The 20327-nt window shown below is 41.3% G+C and overlaps 2 protein-coding genes across 7 annotated transcripts in view; one reads left to right on the forward strand and one right to left on the reverse strand.

Moving 5' to 3' along the window:
• Nucleotides 1-7810, forward strand: part of flt1 (fms related receptor tyrosine kinase 1) — a 46717-nt gene extending 38907 nt beyond the window's left edge. For 2 of the 3 annotated variants that reach the window (XM_060899811.1, XM_060899813.1), the window contains 3 exons: nt 2027-2093; nt 2212-2303; nt 5393-7810. In XM_060899811.1, coding sequence (XP_060755794.1) covers nt 2027-2093; nt 2212-2303; nt 5393-5555 — 322 coding nt within the window. In that variant the 3' untranslated portion in view covers nt 5556-7810. Of the gene's footprint in view, nt 1-2026; nt 2094-2211; nt 2304-4663; nt 5021-5392 lie in introns of those variants that run through there. The other variant, XM_060899812.1, reaches the window with a different exon arrangement.
• Nucleotide 7811: 1 nt separating this feature from the next.
• Nucleotides 7812-20327, reverse strand: part of pan3 (poly(A) specific ribonuclease subunit PAN3) — a 61697-nt gene continuing 49181 nt past the window's right edge. For 3 of the 4 annotated variants that reach the window (XM_060899817.1, XM_060899816.1, XM_060899818.1), the window contains 6 exons: nt 19051-19138; nt 18792-18931; nt 18478-18607; nt 11464-11528; nt 10073-10211; nt 7812-9999 (listed from right to left, as the gene is read on the reverse strand). In XM_060899817.1, the coding sequence (XP_060755800.1) occupies nt 9859-9999; nt 10073-10211; nt 11464-11528; nt 18478-18607; nt 18792-18931; nt 19051-19138 (703 nt within the window). In that variant the 3' untranslated portion in view covers nt 7812-9858. Of the gene's footprint in view, nt 10000-10072; nt 10212-11463; nt 11529-18477; nt 18608-18771; nt 18932-19050; nt 19139-20327 lie in introns of those variants that run through there. The other variant, XR_009650682.1, reaches the window with a different exon arrangement.

Genomic DNA, 20327 nt, shown 5'->3' on the forward strand with positions numbered 1-20327 from the left:
TAGGGCCGGTTCAAGTGGTGGGGGGGCAGAGGGGCTGGGGGGCCTGTCAAAGGGGGGGGGGGGGGGCCATAGTCGGCCCGCGGGCCGTAGTTTGATGACCCCTGCTGTACAGTCTTAAACGCTGAAGAAGAATTACATTGCAGTCTTCATATTAAGTAGGGAATAATAATAACACTACAGGTATGCTGTTTTTATAGGAAAATAATCAATGCCAGGGGATGTCCCTATTAAAGGATATGGGACATGGATTTTTACCTGGGCATAATTATGTATAAAGGACATAAGAAATGCCATCTAAATCACTGCAGGGCATCAAAAATGTGAAAATCATCACATTATTCAAGTTTTTTTATACATCAGCGTAAAACAAGGATTCGTTAATGAGCTAGGTGGTCACGTGACCCGTGACGCAACAAAAACTTTCCAAGGAGCCAGCGCTTGGGAATCTAATGTAAACAGGTTACCGAAATGGACACCATCGACAGTGATATTCCCGATGTTTCACAGAGATGTGAAGTTAGACCCTATCAATTCGAACCGATAGCTGGAAATTCACATGAACATGGATCTTGTCTTTACTCTGACGGGTCAGATGATTCTGAGAGTGAGCGTTCATTCAGCCCTCATGAAACTGAAAGCGGTCGGCTCGATAACACTTCCTGGTAAGTTAAAAACAATTCTGCTCAAAGGCTAATGATCTGTTGAAAGAAGTATTATTTTTGTATCATACATTGAAAGTTCATCATAGATCTAGCTAAAGTCCGTTGCAAGCTAGTTTTTTTTTTTGCTGATATTTTTCGAGATTGATTGAGATACAATGCTTCCAGAGTCCGAGATGAAAACATTCAAAATGGCGAAACGAGTCAGAATTATGATAATCAATAATTGATACACCCAAAATTATAATACTAATCCTTACCTCGGCTTTCAGTCGCTTAGCGCAGAGGTCTTCAACGGGGGGGTCGCGAAATAGCACCGGATCACTCATATCAACAAAAATATTCCTGCCCTGTCCCCTGGCCTCCGTGCAGGGATGCAAACAGCGCGCTTTTCGGCAGATGCCGCCTTTTTCACAGCTGAATCACGCAGATCCGATTTAAAAAAAAAAAAAATAGCGATATTAATTCATGAAACATGAAGTATAAGGATGAGAAAAAAACAGTTTAAATCGGGAAGCTGCGCACATTTGTGCAGCCTGGCGCAAATGTGCGCAGCTTCCCGATTTAAACTGTTTTTGTTTTTCTCATCCTTATACTTCCTGTTTCATGTTTCATGAATTAATATAGCTCAGTACCTGAGTATTAATGTTGAAAGAATCCTCAGTGAAATGGTCCGAACACAGTTTGTGGGAAACATTAGGTGCAAAGTTTTTTCAACAGGTGTTCTGTAAAGTTATCCTACCTCTTGGATTTGTCCTACCAAGCCTACTGCGCATGCGCGAAGCCTACTGCGCATGTGCAGGTGAGCCCACACTTTCCTCAGCTTCGGGTCCTTGGGGAATGCAAAAAATCTTACTCCAGGGCATTTCCCATTGAAATTATTGCAACCATAAGCAGCACAATACACCATGATGTCCAATGTACTATAAAAACAATTTTCTTGTCATCCACTTCTCCATTCATCTACCCGCTTGTGCTGTGCCCGAAAGTTTTTGTTACGTATGATCACGTGACAGCGGCTCTTCCGGTTGCAAAAAATGCATATCGGAAGTCGAGCAGAAATGCCATATAATCATCATGAATATAACGATTTTGCTGAATTTAATAGATGATTTTGTATTTGTTGATGCAAATATTCATATTTTTAATGGAAAGAAACTGATATAGCGTGCTTTTATGTTTCATGTCCCATATCCTTTAACACCATGTCCCAAAGTGTTTATTCATTTTACACCACAGCAATTTGCCAATGCTTATCTTAATCAATCAATCAATCAATCAATCAATCAATCAATCAATCAATCAATCAATCATTAACCAGAACACCACGTTTTCGACATCAAATAACTTTTTCTCATCTTTTCCAGCTACATCAATACCAGAATCGATACCATTGCCACGTTTGAAGAGAACCTCAACAGAGAAGGCCCAGAAGTATGCTTCTCACATTATCCACGTGCAGCAGTCATTAGAATGACAGGAAGTTATGATTTCTGGTTTTCCAGAATTGAGGATTTTGTGAAGTTACACTGCTTGTTCATTTTGTTTGCAGGATTCCCAGTCAGACAGTGGCATGGTTCTCCCATCTGAAGAGTTCATCCAGCTCAAATGGACTGACAAGTTCAAAACCAAAAAGATCACCAGGTGAGCGAGGTGGTCTGGATACACATTGCGTTTCTGGATGGCGTGTATATTTATAAGTAAAATGATGCAGCCAGGAAAATTCACACTAAAAAGTTGTAGAAAGTCTATTATTCTATCCACATTCACTAGATATGAGCAATCGCGCGCTCTGATTGGCTACTCTACTACTAGGCTATCAGCTCATATACCGTGAGTAAAGTAAAACAAAATGGCGGAGCGTGTTGCTGAACCAACCGAGGACCAAATATCAACTCTACTCGAAAACAAAACCCCAAAAATGATCAAGTATTTAAAAGAAACAGAAATGGCTAAAATATAGTTTTTCCTCCCCAATATCTCCTGTTCCGCACTCCAGCCCAGTCAGTGGCAGTCATGCACCTTTAAGTTGGTTTGCCAACTGCCAAAAAACCCTAAACAAGAAGTAGAACACCCAAAAAGTACAAAAAAAAAGCAACAACATATGGAATAGAAGTATTTGATGGTAAGAACATACCTTTTTTTATTTTTCAAGAATTATTATTATCGCATTTTTCACAAATTGCTCCTGTCATTTCGCTGGTTTGTTTGTATTCTAAGTGGAAATGATTTTGTCTGATGTTTTGCATAAAGTTTTTATTTATTGAATTTGCAAAAAATAAAAATAAAAATGCTCTGTTTCTCAAAATCCAGTGAATGTGGATAGAATAAAACAGTTATTCCACTCAATCTCATCATACATGGCTTAGAGCCGACTCGGTGCTACGTGTCTCATCAGCTGTCCAACTCGATTTCATGGAATAACTGTTAAATATTCGGCTTGATTGAGTCTAAATTTGTGCTGTGTCCAATTTAGTACAGTAATTGAAACTGTAGTCCTGGGTATGACTTTAAACTGCAACCGGTGGTGAGTCTCAGGTCCAAGAGGACTTGAGTATTACGGAAAGTGGAGTTACCCTTTAAATCACCACTGCTCCCAGTTCCACTCGGACCCGGAGTGGTAGCACCTGCCTGGGTTCCAGCTACGGGTTAAATAGTACATCACCAATAAGGTGCTGGCAGCAGGGCACTTTTTGGTGCAATGTGGTTGAAGAACCCAACAGGGTCAATGGCACACCACCTGATGGCATGCGGAAGAGCCACTTAAATGGCCAGAGGATGGCATCACTCGGCAAGTCAGTTGTTACTGCAGGGAAACTTCCATACCTGTCAGGTCAGTGGCACTTTTGTGCACCACTTAGCATCAGGTCTGGAGGTCCAGAGAGACAAGACGATGGGGGCACGACATCGTTTGTCTTATTTTACTGTGCAAGGTGCTTCATTAGGAGAGGAGAATAGCATGCAAGAGCTCACGAGGCCAGACATTCCGTGGCAGCTCGACCGGGCCATTCGTGCTGCCGCTGCGGGTGACTCTGTCGCTCTGGTGCGGGTCTCGCAGCCCATCTGTGTTTCTACACATCCTAATGAAGCAGTCATCATTGCTAGCGATGGACAGCCAACAATGGCAGTAATGTAGGCCTTTAACTTAGTGACTTTTAGCCTTTTTGACTCCTTATCATCATGACTCATCTCATCTCCATATCTCTAGCTGCTTTATCCTTCTACAGGGTCGCAGGCAAGCTGGAGCCTATCCCAGCTGACTACGGGCGAAAGGCGGGATACACCCTGGACAAGTCGCCAGGATTATCATGACTTTTTATTAAAAAAATCAGTGGTAATGCTTTATATTAAGGTTCCCTAAACAGACATTGTTTAACACATGAACAAGCCATGAAGATCAGCAGTAATAGTAAACGGTGTATATAATAAATTACAAGAAGAAGAAGACAATACCCTTGCATTAACTAATGAGTAAAATTAAATGCATAATGAACGTTATGTTGTTAGCTGGCAAATTTCAGAACAGAGCCTAAAAAGAGAGATCAGGTGAGGGAACTGGTGAGTTTATTTATCTCATCTCATTATCTCTAGCCGCTTTATCCTGTTCTACAGGGTCGCAGGCAAGCTGGAGCCTATCCCAGCTGACTACGGGCGAAAGGCGGGGTACACCCTGGACAAGTCGCCAGGTCATCACAGGGCTGACACATAGACACAGACAACCATTCACACTCACATTCACACCTACGCTCAATTTAGAGTCACCAGTTAACCTAACCTGCATGTCTTTGGACTGTGGGGGAAACCGGAGCACCCGGAGGAAACCCACGCGGACACGGGGAGAACATGCAAACTCCGCACAGAAAGGCCCTCGCCGGCCACGGGGCTCGAACCCGGACCTTCTTGCTGTGAGGCGACAGTGCTAACCACTACACCACCGTGCCACTCGAGATCAGGTTTTCATCTCATCTCATCTCATTATCTCAAGCCGCTTTATCCCTCTACAGGGTCGCAGGCAAGCCGGAGCCCATCCCAGCTGACCACGGGCGAAAGGCGGGGCACACCCTGGACAAGTCGCCAGGTCATCACAGGGCTGACACACAGACAACCACTCACACTCACACCTACGGTCAATTTAGAGTCACCAGTTAACCTAACCTGCATGTCTTTGGACTGTGGGGGAAACCGGAGCACCCGGAGGAAACCCACGCGGACACGGGGAGAACATGCAAACTCCGCACAGAAAGGCCCTCGCCGGCCCTGGGGCTCGAACCCGGACCTTCTTGCTGTGAGGCGACAGCGCTAACCACTACACCACCGTGCCGCTTGAGATCAGGTTTTAATATTTACAAATGTTGGCTAGAGATCATTAAACATTTAGGAACATCATGACTTTATTTGTGATAATTCATGTGGCATTGGGTCTATTTTTAGTCATGGTTTAAATAAAAAATTAGGCAGTGCAATTTAGTTTGTTAATTTCCTTGCATAACATTTATTCATGTTAACCTCTGCAGTAAATAATAATAGTGATGTGAACCTAAAGCATTACAGAATTAATGTGTTCTTATTAGGCTGCATTTTAAAAGTAAATTTAACACAAAGGATTTGTTCACTTGCTATCGGCTCAGTTTATGATGAAAGAACTACAGATTTACTGAGGACAGTGTGGAGTGTCCTTGATCTTTCATCCAATTGCAGGACAAAACTGATAATGACGTTACGGCTTGTTGCAGGTTCTTCTTGAAAAGCCAGCACCAGGAGAGAATGCTCCCTTGTGTGAGCAGCGTCCCCTGTGGCCAGGAGGAGAACAACACTGCTGTCCCGTGTGGTTCACCTCCTCCTGACTACAACACTGCTCTGCTCTGCTCTACCCTTCTCTTTAACACACACTCCTAATTATGACTGGGCATTCAGTTACAGAGTGTATAGACAAGCTTATAAATGTTGTTGTTAAAGGATGAACCTTTCTGAACAAACAATTTTTCCTAATACTTCAGTTTAATGCCTTTGCAATTTTTTTAATGCAGCTTGGACTCATTGGAGCTTGAAGCAATTTAATTATTTTTGATTATTTTAATTTAAGCAGGCCTATGAAATTGTTCCAATAAGTAAAAATAAATAGAACAGTGGATAGTTATGAAGTTGTTAGCAGTTTCTAGAAAGGCTGAACAGAAAACTAACAACCTTAATTATTAAACCCAAGTGTTTTAATGCTAGTTTTATCTCAAATCAGTCCCAGATTTTAATTATTTAAGTGATACATTGCTTTAGTTGGTTAACATTAGTTCGGTCAGTAAGTGGATTTAAATTTGCCTAAATTTCCAAACTGAACATTTGGTGACGTTTCAAAATACAAACATTTGGTTAAAAAAATTAAAAAATTTTTTAAAAAAGAAAGAAATGTAAAATATTAACATCTCTGTTGCTGTCCATAGGACATGGTGCTGGAAGGTCGTGCCATTTTTTTTCAAAATCATTACAAAACAAATTCAACATTTTGCACTTTTTAACATCATTTTGTTCCTCATCTCATTTTTATTTTTATTTCCTAGTATTTTGCCAAAGTGTATTTCAGTGTGCAGTTTGAACATTAAAAAGTGATAGTTTTAATAGCTTTTTTATTCATAAAGCTTAAAAGATAGCAGTAGCTAGAAGAATGATGTTCAGTATCAGCATGCTTCGACTCTCAAGTTCTTTAGTGTCAGGATTCTGCGAACACATTTTCCAGAGCAGAACTAAGCTCCACCCTGAGCAGCAACTGAACTGCAACGCTCTATATATTGTCCTTTAAAAGCAACGCAATAGGATTAAGTTTGTTGCTCATCAGTACTCTTAATTGATGCTTTTTTTTGGACTCCTATGCATGTATTTCAGCCTGTAACCAAATACAGATGTTATGCCCAGTGACAGGCAATGCAGCTGTGCAGCAGTTCATTAAGCTTTAATGTGATGCTTCTGTGAGCAAGGGTGTCTCTTTTAGTCAGCTACGGATTCATTTGTCCTTGCATCTCATTTTCATGTACATATGTAGGAGATGTTATAATTTCAGGAAAGGAAGCTAGGAAATGAAACAAGGAAGTGTGATTAATGAAATGAGAAGTCGAGAGGAAGTTGAGGGGAATGAAGAGACATTACAAATTACACTTTTAAAGGAAACTTTCCAGGGAGACATGGTCATTTTTTTTTATTCACCGTGCAGCTAAAATGGTTTATCTACTGTAATAAAGTGCACTGACTACAGACTCTGTAGATTAGATGCATCACATAGAACTGTAGAGCATCACAAATGTCACAACTCTGTGTTGCCTAAACTAATGCTGGACATCTACAAGTTATTTATTTACACTAATTACCTTAACTATGCAATTACCACAGTATGTATTTATTTAGATCATCCCCCCCCCCAAGACACTCAAATATCCAATGCCTTACACAAAGTGTATTCACTCCAACTTCAAATTTTCTAAACTCATCTTATATTACAAATAAAAAAAAAAGCATGCATTGGGACTGAAGTAGTATTTAGTTCAGGTGCAATCAGCAGTCATCAGAAGTCACAGTGTGTAACCAACAGTTAAACCTCTGTGTAATTAAAGGGTCATGTGCTCTCAAGTACACCGGTTTCTTGAAGACCCCAGACTTTGTTGGAGAATATTCCAAATCAAAGAGCATCATGAAGCCCAACCAGCAAAAACAAAACAGGGGGAGCCAAGGGTAATGCAACATGATGCTGCTACCACCACCATGCTTTGCTATTCTCTGGTCTCAGGGTGATGAGCAGGTGTTGGGTTCATACAATCCCAATGAAGTCAGTTTAAGCTACAAAATGCGGAAAATTTCAAGGGGAGTGAATACTGATACAACTGTACATCTTTTATAAAATATACACTACTGATTTTTTACACAGATGCTAGGTATATGCTCCTAGAAAATATGTTTATTGTATATTTGTAGCAGCAGCATAGTATAATTTTGAGCATTTAGTATGAACAGGAGATTTCTGGAGTGTTAAAGCCATGGGGTGTAATGGTGGTGTAACACTGTTAGACAGATGGAATCTGTATTACAAACAGAATGGACTAATAAGATGGACTTTAAAAAAAAAAAAAAAACTATTAAGTCACCATTATTAAAAACAATGCACTGGAGAACTTTGTAGTTTTGTATTCTTTATTAAAATACTGTTGTACACACAAATATTGCAAAACGTGAGACAATGAAACAAGTAGGGCATTAAAAGTACTAAGGTGTGTGTGTGTGTGTGTAAGGGTTAGCACATTTTTACTGGAGTGTGATTCTTGGGGTACTGGGTCATGATATTCATATGATATGAGAATTAGCTGTGTGTTGGCTGGATACACTGGAAGGACTCAAGTGTAAATTTTTGGGGAGAGGAAAAGAAAGATGGCAAGAAGAAAACAAACACAAAACAAAACAAAAAACAAAAAGAGGCTTGGCACCAAATTCACTGCTGTTTTGGCCATCATGAATAACAAAAGTACAATTCGAAACACAGCATCCTCACATCAGTTCATCACAACATGCTCTACCCCAAGCCGTCCATGTTCAGTGTGGCTCAGCCAGACCTGCTCACATCGCACCTTTTCCATTGTAGCTCGACTCATGATTGGAAATGGTCACCAATGACAGGTCAAAACACATTCAATCATTGGCTTAATTAATTCGGGTCGAGTCGTCCTGAGAGAATGCCAAAACCGATCAAGTGCAAAAACAACCACCTCTTAAAACAAACCCCACTCCCAAATAACCTTCACTCCAATCCCACCCCCAGCACCCCTGTCTGTTACCTGCCGTTTTGTTGACGGATGCTCAATTTTTCCAGTATGTCACCATCAAGGGATCTTCAGGTCAGAATTGCATAAAAAAAAAAAATAATAATAATAATAATAATAAATACAAAACAACCCTCAAACTGGCCTTACCCTTTCCATCATCCTTCCCAGAAGTTTTAGAGGGACTGGTCAGAGTGAGAGTTCAAACGTCCCATCATGCATCTCTGCACAAGAGCTGGGTGTGGGAATGAACCCCCCCCCCAAAAAAAACCCCCACCCACCATCACATACGACAACCAGCCTGGAGACCATGATGGCTTATAAGGAACTAGGTGTGAAAATGTGAGCGTAATCTAAATGGTTGCTTGACAAAAAGGGGACAGAGGGAGGACATTCCACAGAGGCAGAACTGGTTCCCTTCCTAAAAATGTGGTCCAGTTCTTTGGTTCCTTTCCAGACCTAAAAAAAGCCTGATTGAAAGACACAACAAATGAAACAAAATAAAAAAAGAAAAAAATTCATTCACACAATTGATTCATAATCACATTGCAAAAAGTATCCATGAAAATGAAAATAAATGGAGGTTGCATAAGTCTAATAAAGTCTTACACAGCAACAGAACAGGAGAAAGCACCCCTTTGTCAGTGCCACCAAAGTTATACAGACAGAGCGAGAACCCAGGCAGTAATGCAGCAACCTTCTCTTTGCAATGACGTGACTTTTAAAGTCATGTCGGCTGGTGAAAAGGGGGGGGGGGGGGGGGGGGGGACAAAGGGATCATCATATCACACCACGTGCCTTACGTTCAAACAGTGGTCAGTCTTCTTGGCGATTTGGCCACCCCTCCCCACTCTTAGGAGCACAATGGTTTGTCCTATCTAAATAACAGTGGAGGAAAAAAGTGGTCTGGGTTCTGCACATGTGGCAAGTGGTCTGCCCCGACTCGCAGTGCCTAAAGAGATCCTTTTCTTGTGTCACCCTGTGGACAAAACCCACATTACTTTTTTAAAAGGAAAAACTTAAAAATTCTTAGTGCATCCTCCAATGGAAAAAAATAAAAACCCAAGAAAAATAAAAGCAGGAAATTGTCCACTGTTTATCGACAATAACGTTGCTGTTCCCCAAGTCTAAAAAATTTCAAATCACAGCCATCAATGTGTTCAGAATTCAGCAGCTGTGAGTTTAGGAAAACTAAGGAGAAAAAAAAAAAAAAAAGAAAAATACACTTTAGGGAAGGGGGAAAAAAAAAAGTACAACTTCCTTTTAGGACAGTGTATCTGACTGGAGGTGAGCAACCAGCTGGCTCTGTTCTGGCCGTTAAGATCATTTGAGCTGCGCCCATCTTCGTTCACTGTAGTGCAATGTGCTCCGATTCAGGCAGTCCCACCCCATGCCTGCGAGGGGCGCTACAGCGAGCCGTTGGCAGCAGCCAGCAGTTCCTGGAAGGTGTTGTCAAAGCAGCGCTTTAGGTCCGAATAGGTCACCACCAGCACGCTCTTCTCATCCCGAGACACCAGGCTGATCTTCTCGGGCACTCCGGCATCCAGCTGACGAGCACATGAGGAATCATGCGTAATACAATTTCACAGGAAATTAAGAAGGGGAGGGGGGGATGCTTACTTTATTAAGACAAGACACAATGTGGCTCAGGTCGACCCAGGGCGTGCCTGCTTCAGTCACCTGGTGGAACAGGTGATCTCTGAAGAGTTTCAGCAGGTAGCGATCCCCTGTCTCCGACCACGTCGGATCCTTCTGGAATCTGCAGAATTTCAAACGAGACATTTTTCCACGACACACTCAAAAACAGAAATTCTGTTAGGATCTAGTTCATTTCCATCAATTCCAGAGACAACTGGTTTCCAAAACAAATCATAAAACTGACTGCATCCTCTTTATGTAACAACACTACTGAAGAAGTGGATGGATTCACTTTATTCATTTGAGTTAAATAGCTAATACTTATAATGGCAGATTAGGGCTATTGAGTGTTTTTTTTTTTTTGTCAAGAATTTCCTAGATTAAAAAAAAAAAAAAGTCATACATACAGGCAAAACTCAGATCTACTCAGATTATTAAAAAAAAAAAAAGTCATAAATTTACAAGAAAAATAAACCTCACATGCTTCCTGCATGCACTGTATTCTGAGAAATGTAGCTGAAATTCTCTTGTTGCTTTATTCTTTTATATTGCGTGATGGAGGAAGAAAGACTGCATTTCCTATAACCCTTGGCTCAGCCATGGCACAATGTCGATCCATCCTTACAAAGTGAAGTGATTCCTTGACAAAACCACTATCTCCCCCCTGTTCAGTTTTTTTTCCCCTTATAAATTTGACATTAATCTCAAAATTCTTAAGAGATTCTTGGAATATTTCCCCTCCCTCATCTCCATTTTTAAACCTATAATGGCCCTAATACTGTACCAAAATTTCTTATAATCAACAATAAAGACAAAACAAATCAGTTTGTCTACTGGCAACAGTGATACAGTTATATGTAAATCCTACAGTCAATCACTCGTTCTTGAGATATAGTACTAATGAGAACATGGAATGATTGAGCCACAGACAACACACAAACCCTGTATCCACCTAAAAATCTCTTTTACAGTAGGTTATAGATTCATTTTTGCTCATTTTCAGTCAGTAACTTTAGAAGGGCATCCACGTAATACTGTACACACTTTCCTACAATGCTTTAGGTGTTGAAAAAATGCATTCATAAACACTAAAAGCAGCACTAAAACCCTTGACTTGCGTTTTCTTGTTGCTCTCTACCACAGTTTTAGCATGATTATATTCTTAGACCCTGACCTGTTCATACCAACATAAAGATGTGTTTAATGAACTGATATACTTCTGCAAGTTGCATCTGCTGAATGCGGTAAATGGAAATCCATTCAGTTGTGCGCGTGCACAACGTTATAAGGGAGGGGATCAAAGTGTGGTACAGAGGGAAGATTTGAATCCTTGCCTTTTGGTCATGCTTCCTAAAAAGGGATGCAGGACTTACTCTGGTCTCTCATTGATGGTTCCCAGTTTGGCCAGAAGGCGGAACAAGCGGCCGTTCTGCACTTCCTGTGGAGGGGAAAGAAATGGCGGTTACAGGAGGAGTGCTTTAGGTAACAGTAACACGTCACATGACACTTTGTACCGTGTTCAGTGGACCAGACATAAAAACAAATCCAGCCAGTGACTGAGCCCATGTTTACATTAGACCGTATCAGCGGATCATCAGATTAACGTTTTTAAAACGATTAGTGTGCACACAGCAACACCAATACACGATTTGCGTGCACAGCAATACCAATACACGGATACGCTCGGCTCCGCAGGCATCCTGCGCTCCAAATCACTCCGCCCTGAACAGCGAGTGCCCTCTGGAGGGTGTGCACTCCGGCCCTGCGCAGCTCACAGAGCGCGCGAGTGAAGTGAACAAGCAGTGATTCGGGACTGAGCCGCTGTGTGTGTGATCCCAGCGCACATCACTTACCACTTGCAAGTGGAAGGATGGCAAGCCTAAAGACAATCATAACTACACAATGGGCAGTATTTGCATCAGTATTTGCAGTATTTTCATACTTTTATACTCTTTAATGAAAGGTGATACAAGGCGGAAGTCCGCGCCGTTTTTCAGCAGTCGCGTCACATGACCAACGCCAGCGAATCAGGAAGGTGGATGTCACAGTGACGTTGTCCAATGAGACGCCAGCTAGAGCTCAGCACAGCGTATCCGCGTATTCTCAATGTTTACACAGCACCGGAGCCGACACGATCTGGATTGAATACGTGGACGCTGGCGGATTCCCGTTTCCCGGCGGTTTAATGTAAACAGACAGTGCATCCGCAAAGAAAACGAGACAGATACGGTCTAATGTAAACGTAGCCTAAGATGACACCCACACCTTTCTGTACAATTTTCCTTCATCACTCGCAAGGTACTAACATGAATCCAACAAAACACCGTCATCAAGAAAACTAATTTTCCAAATTGTGCGCACCAGTATCCAAGTTATACATCAACTATTTGGCTTGTTAATGAAGAATTACACATCACTAGTATATTTTTAGTAGCAGAGTTTATGACCTTGCTCCATTTTGCCCTCTAATGGAACAGCAGTCTTTTTTTTTTTAATAAACGTAAAACACAGGTAAGCGTAGTGTGTTTGTCACCTCCGAGTTAGAAGCTTACACACACACACACACACACACCCCTTTGGTTTGTTCTCACTAATGACCGAAGCATACAACTCTGATTAGCTCATGGCTCCAGCGACAAGCAAAAGATTTCTCTCAACTGAGACAACGGTAACTTCCTCAGGTCAGTCACAGGATGGAGAACATCAGATCCTGGTTTCAACCCTCAACTTTTAGTCAGCAAGAAAAATGGAACAGAAAGCTGTAAACGCCGTTTTGGTTGCATTTCAAAAGAGCTAAAGCACAATACCATTCGGGAGAACCGCAAACTGACAAACTGTGGAATGAAAATGGTGAAAATATCAGCTGTCATTTTGGAGCATGAATGTACTCATTTGATACGTTTAAATAATATTGGCTGGCTTTATTTCATGGTATGTCAGACATATTCCATTCAGCTAGCACGATATTGAATGAGTCGAAGACAAGTAGCTGAATGGAATATATCTGACATACCACGAAATAAAGCCAGCCGATATAATTATACATACGCATTCGATGGAACAATTACAGATTTTATATAAAAAGTTAAGAACGGGGGGCGGCACCTTACCAATATTGAATGCTGATTCTGATCAAATGTAATTCAGTGTTTTTTCAATCCAATGTACTGTACAAAGTTCTAACAATAAAAAAAAAAAAGGTACAAGTCCAAAAAGCCTGAACAACCAAACTTGTATACAAGCGATATACAGGTAGACAGCTCAACTTCAAAGTTACTTTTGGTCATAGTTAATTGTTACAGTGCAGTTCAAAACAAAAAGGGCTTTGCTGAGTGAACTCCACAAGTCAAGTCCTCTTGTAAAAGTCTCCGTCACTTTTCCTCACCTCCAAGTACAACTTTGACAATATTTCCGCTATTACTCTCTTTTCCAGTTTTTCGATGTCCGTTGGTATGTTTTTCTCTTGTAAATACGCGTGAAGAATATCCAGTGACGTTTTGGTAGCCTTTCGGGTGTTCAGTGCGGCTGTCTCAAAATTCTCTCTAAATCTTCCGCTTTTAATGTAGCAAACCTTGCAGCCACCTTTGTGTACAAACTGTTACAGTCACTTGCTAGCGCGGAAGTTTTACGTCTCTGAGGTGTCTCTTTTCCATATATTTAATGTGGAATATTAAATGCATGAAGAGTATCCAGGGAAGTTTTGGTAGCCTTTTGGGTGTTCAGCACGTCTTTCTCTTTCAAAATTCTCTCTAAACCTTCTGCTTTTAAATGAAGCAAACCTCACAGCCATGCTTGTGTACAAACGGTCAGGGTCACTCACTAGCGTGGAAGTTTTACATCTCTGACACGTCTCTTGGTATGTTTTTCTCTTGCAAACATGCGTGAAAAATATATAAATGAAGTTTTGGTAGCCTTTCGGGTGTTCAGGGTGTCTTTAGTTTCAGTTTATTTATTTAGTGCTTAAACTTGGCACTAGATTTTCACTCTTTCCTAGCCGACAAGAAGAAGAACAACAACTTTTCATTACATGCATTTAACCCATCTGAAGCAGTGAACACACATACAAGCAATGAGCGTGCACACATACTCAGAGCAGTGGGCAGCACCTCAGCCCAAGGCCATCCCATATTAACCTAACCGCACATCTTTGGACTGTAGGGGAAACTAGAGCACCCGGAGGAAACTCACGCAGACACAAGGAGAACATGCAAACTCCACCGCCGGCCGCGAACCCAGAATCTTCTTGCTGGGAGAAGACTGTGCTAACCACTTACACCACCGTGCCACGACAAAGAAATGATTGTGCGCATGTACAGCAGAAAAGTTGTGTCACTGGATCTTTGCAACAGCTCCGATGTGCAATGTAGTGTTGTCTTGACAACATGCAATATTATAAGAATATTGCACACTCATTCTCCATTGGGGAGAGTGGCATAATACATGGAGGATAAGTGATATGATAATATTGCAAGACATCAATAAACCCACTAAAAGGGAATAGAATACATGTTTTTATTCCATGGAAAAAAGTGGCCTGTATGTATAATATGCAATAAAGCATTTTTAGGTCAGAATTTTTTTTTTTGTAATATTTGATATTTCCGTCTTCCATCATTCATAAAACATCTGTTCACTCTGGTCTCGGGGACAACACAAAGTCGTCTGAATTAATTATTTATTTCATTCATTCATGGGTTTTCAGTGGATACAACCAGCTTCAGTTTACTTTCACCAATCTGGGAATAAATAAATAGATAAAATAAACCAATTCATTTATTTAATTAATTACCAGCTAAAGAGAATCTTGCACTCTCAGCTGGTCATATTTCAGATTTTATAGCAGTCTGTCCAGGTTTCTTGGTTACTTCTTGTTTTTAATAAAATTTACAGTGGTGCTTGAAAGTTTGTGAACCCTTTAGAATTTTCTATATTTCTGCACAAATATGACCTAAAGCATCATCAGATTTTCACACAAGTCCTAAAAGTAGATAAAGAGAACCCAGTTAAACAAATGAGACAAAAATATACTTGGTCATTTATTTATTGAGGAAAATGATCCAACATTACATATCTGTGAGTGGCAAAAGTATGTGAACCTCTAGGATTAGCAGTTAATTTGAAGGTGAAATTAGAGTCAGGTGTTTTCAATCAATGGGATGACAATCAGGTGTGAGTGGGCACCCTGTTTTATTTAAAGAACAGGGATCTATCAAAGTCTGATCTTCACAACACGTTTGTGGAAGTGTACCATGGCACGAACAAAGGAGATTTCTGAGGACCTCAGAAAAAGCGTTGTTGATGCTCATCAGGCTGGAAAAGGTTACAAAACCATCTCTAAAGAGTTTGGACTCCACTAATCCACAGTCAGACAGATTGTGTACAAATGGAGGAAATTCAAGACCATTGTTACCCTCCCCAGGAGTGGGCAACCAATGAAGATCACTCCAACAGCAAGGCGTGTAATAGTCGGCAAGGTCACAAAGGACCCCAGGGTAGCTTCTAAGCAACTGAAGGCCTCTCTCACATTAACATTAGCCAATGTTCATGAGTCCACCATCAGGAGAACACTGAACAACAATGGTGTGCATGGCAGGGTTGCATGGCAGGGTTGCAAGGAGAAAGCCACTGCTCTCCAAAAAGAACATTGCTGCTCATCTGCAGTTTGCTAAAGATCACGTGGACAAGCCAGAAGGCTATTGAGGTTTTTCACCTGACGTCACAGGGTCACGTGACGCCCCGGTGTCCGCCATTTTGAAGGTCAAGCTAGCTAATGTCAACAACATCATAGCTGGTATGTTACTGTAACAATGTTTATGTTCAGTCATTTGGATGACTGTTAAAACCTTTCAGTCTCAAGTTTTTGCTTTACTGTATTTACTAGTTTAATGTAATCATGATCCGGCAGCTATTTACACCGGATCCAGTGTAAATAGCTGCCGGAGCGCGCTCCAGTTTGCTCCCCCTCAAATTAAGCAGTGCGCGCCGGCTTGCTCCCGGAGTGCTCCGGCCGAGGTTCCGGAGCGCACGCCGGCTTGCTCCCCCTCAAATTAAGCAGCGTGCTCCGGGAGCAAGCCGGAGCACACTGCTTAATTTGAGGGGGAGCAAGCCGGAGCGCGCTCCGGCAGCTATTTACACTGGATCCGGTGTAAATAGCTGCCGGATCATAATTATAGTAAACTAGTAAATACAGCAAAGGAAAAACTTGAGACTGAAAGGTTAACAGTCATCCAAATGACTGAACGTAAACATTGCTACAGTAACATACTAGCTATGATGTTGTTGACATTAGCTAGTGCTAACAGCTAGTTGCTAGTACACTGCTACAACACAGACACCGACCCTAATAATACAGTTCTTGGTCATTGCCTGGTAACAGCAAATTTATAACGGGCCATGTCTCAACAGACTAAGAAGTTATTTCAATGACATTTAATAACATTTTGTTTATCCTGAGGACCGAAAGTAAATGAAAATGTGAACAAACCTTAGCTGTAATAAGATGGCGACCACCGGCTCCAGAGACGACCCACTGATGTAGGCATGTTACCCAGCCTGACAAAATATTTGTAGGTATCCAAACTCTTATACGCTTTCAGATCAATACCTGTGTATGGCGATGGGTTTTTAACGACATAGGTATACAGATCACGTGGGCCGAAGTCAGGTAAAGACGAGGGCTTCGTGTACTTCTGTACGTCAGTGAACAATCCTGGTGGAAGCAGGTAAACGTCGTTCTCTAAGCCTGCTAACCTCAATTTTTGCAAATACCTCTCCCTCTGCCCGCCCTGTAAATGCCCTACGTCGCTGGATAGTGAAGGTGTTTTCTGCATCTCGCTCCTTTTTCTTTTATATTTTTTGTTTGTCGCCTTCCTCGCATTCAAACTGATTCGAGCAGTGACGTCCAAAATGGCAGCCTCACATGACTTGGTCACGTGGGTGAAAAACCTCAATAGGAAAAATGTTTTGTGGATGGATGAGACCAAAATAGAACTTTTTGGTTTAAATGAGAAGTGTTATGTTTGGAGAAAGGAAAACACTGCATTCCAGCATAAGAACCTTATCCCATCTGTGAAACATGGTGGTGGTAGTATCATGGTTTGGGCCTGTTTTGCTGCATCTGGGCCAGGACGGCTTGCCATCATTGATGGAACAATGAATTCTGAATTATACCAGCGAATTCTAAAGGAAAATGTCAGGACATCTGTCCATGAACTGAATCTCAAGAGAAGGTGGGTCATGCAGCAAGACAATGACCCTAAGCACACAAGTCGTTCTACCAAAGAATGGTTAAAGAAGAATAAAGTTAATGTTTTGGAATGGCCAAGTCAAAGTCCTGACCTTAATCCAATGGAAATGTTGTGGAAGGACCTGAAGCGAGCAGTTCATGTGAGGAAACCCACCAACATCCCAGAGTTGAAGCTGTTCTGAATGGAGGAATGGGCTAAAATTCCTCCAAGCCGGTGTGCAGGACTGATCGACAGTTACCGGAAACGTTTAGTTGCAGTTATTGCTGCACAAGGGGGTCACACCAGATACTGAAAGTAAAGGTTCACATACTTTTGCCACTCACAGATAAGTAATATTGGATCATTTTCCTCAATAAATAAATGACCAAGTATAATATTTTTGTCTCATTTGTTTAACTGGGTTCTCTTTATCTACTTTTAGGACTTGTGTGAAAATCTGATGATGTTTTAGGTCATATTTATGCAGAAATATAGAAAATTCTAAAGGGTTCACAAACTTTCAAGTACCACTGTAATTTAACACCCCACACAAGAACACCACGTGCACATTTGGGTGCTAAAAGCAGAGCCGAATCACACAACAGTTTCACACATTTTGTTGTAAGCCAGTAACAATCCACAGTCTCAAAACTGTACAGCAAATCACACCTCCCCTCCCCTTCCCTTCTACACTGCACTTTCAGCATGTACACACACACACACACACCCCTTATGTTCCAGAGACACCTGAAAGCTGACTTCCTGAAAACGTAAAATGTACAGCTATACCGCCGACATCCACAGCACACTGAGTGACTCTGCAGACTCCTTCCATAAAATGTTACAAATTTTACCAACGATATCAATTATTATGCATATCTATTCCCACATTTGATTATGTGGTGCATCTGGTGTACTGTACATGTCCCTGTATCTGAGCTGTTACTCCAGAGACATTGATATAAACCTGAAATTTGCTGCCATTATAGAAAATTTATCAACACCTTCTGGTCAATCAGAAGAGAGAACAAGAGCACTGTGGATAAAAAAAACTGTAGCAAACGGATGCTTGTATTGTAAAAAGGTCAGCTGGTGATCACAAACTAGGAAAGAGAAGTAGTTTAGTTTTTAACTCTTCGAATGGCTTCCTTTTCTCCATACCTTGGCCAGATCCTCCTCAATGACATCATTCCTCATCTGTGAAGCGTCCAGCTGAGTGTAAAACCTGGCTCCGATCATGGGCATGACGTCATTGACGCTGCGCAGGCGACTCTGCTCCGTAAGCAGGTACCTGGGAGGTCCCAAGTCAAGAGAAACAAACACATTTCACTCAGTGTTTGCACACATGCATTCGCACACACTTCATCCACAGCCTTTTCGTTCATGTTTGAAACTGCATGTTAGTCCATGATTAACAGGGTGTGTGTGGAAGTATGTGTGGGTGTGTGGAGCTACGTGGTAAAGGGCTTTCGCACAGGATGAGGTTCTTGAGGTCGGATGAGTAGTTGATGGACACGAGCTCCATGGCTTTCTGGAGGTTCTCTCTCTGAATGCCAGCCAGAGAGTTGCAGGCCAGTGCCAACACCACCTTCCCCAGAGAGATCAGATCTGCTTGCTGTCATACGAGAGAGAGAGAAGGATGATAGAAAACAGGTGTGGTTCTGTTTAATGGATTTCATGACGCATGCTTGTAATAAAGGTCTTGAAGGTTTCACTGGTACATGATGGTTTTACCTGGTACTGGGGCATGAGGGCCAAATGGTTGGTCTGACTATTGTCAAATGTTAAGACATCAAACACTCCTACACAGTTAACCCGTAACCTAGGAAATGAGAACAAGAGGGAAAAATACAACTTTAAATCTACTCAAATAATCTTAATAGGTAATATAATTTGCCTCACACAGAGACCAAATAAAGGAAAACGTTCAGTCTTTTTCAATGGGGAAGTCATGGCCTAAAGGTTAGAGAAGCAGCTTTGGGACCAAAAGGTTGCTGGTTTGATTCCCTGGACCAGCAGGAATGGCTGAAGTGCTCTTGAGCAAGGCAACCAACCCCTACCTGCTGCTCTGGGTATGTTGTACATCACTCTGGATAAGAGCATCTGCTGTATTGTAATGTAATTAGTCCAGTCAATACTTTAAAATCCAGAACAGCTAAGAAAAAGATAAAAAGCTGAACTGAAAAGGATATATAGTTGATTTTTTTCAGGGCTTGGCCACTTTAAATTTTACTGAATTTTGCAATGTAAATTAATTTATACTTACTTGGAATTATGTCAAATTCAACAAGGTCCAGCAAAGTTTTTGGTCATTTTAAAAGTTACAATTCAAATGGAACTGGATACCCTGGTGTACAAGAAGATGAACTTTAGAGCTGATTTTTCTAAACTGAACCATTTAAAAAACTCTATACTAAGATCTTAAGGTTTTTAATTAAATTATCAAACTTATGACTGTTAGATGCTAATTTAAATGATAGTTGCGGTCAGAAGTTTACATACACTGATAAAGGTATTCATGAACATGAATATTATGGTGTATGGTGGTGCTGAAATGTTGCAAAATGTCTTAACTTGCTAAGGCTTCTTGACTTCCTGTTCGAGATCATGATTGACTACAGCTGGTAGCTTCTCTGTGCACAACATAAGGGTTTGATTGGCAGCACTCATTGGATTGACCAACACACAGTACAATGAGAAAGTCCAAGGAACTTGGTGCATATCTGAGAAAGAGGATCATAGATTTACACACTCGGGGAAAGTCTGTCATTTCTAAACAACTGTAGATTCCAAGATCTTGAAGACGACCCAAACTTTCACCCTCAGCTGAGAGGAACTTGGTTCAGACGGTCAGGAACAACCCAGGAACCACCAAATCACATGCCTACCATCAACTGGGAGCTGCTGGAACACCAGTGTCACCATCTATAGTCAAACAAGTTTTACATCAACATGGACTAATAGGCTGCTGTCCAGGAAAGAAACCCCTGCTCCAAAATCAACACCTTCAA

Source organism: Neoarius graeffei, chromosome 19, assembly GCF_027579695.1.
Source record: "Neoarius graeffei isolate fNeoGra1 chromosome 19, fNeoGra1.pri, whole genome shotgun sequence".
In the NCBI taxonomy this organism is placed as follows: domain Eukaryota; kingdom Metazoa; phylum Chordata; class Actinopteri; order Siluriformes; family Ariidae; genus Neoarius; species Neoarius graeffei.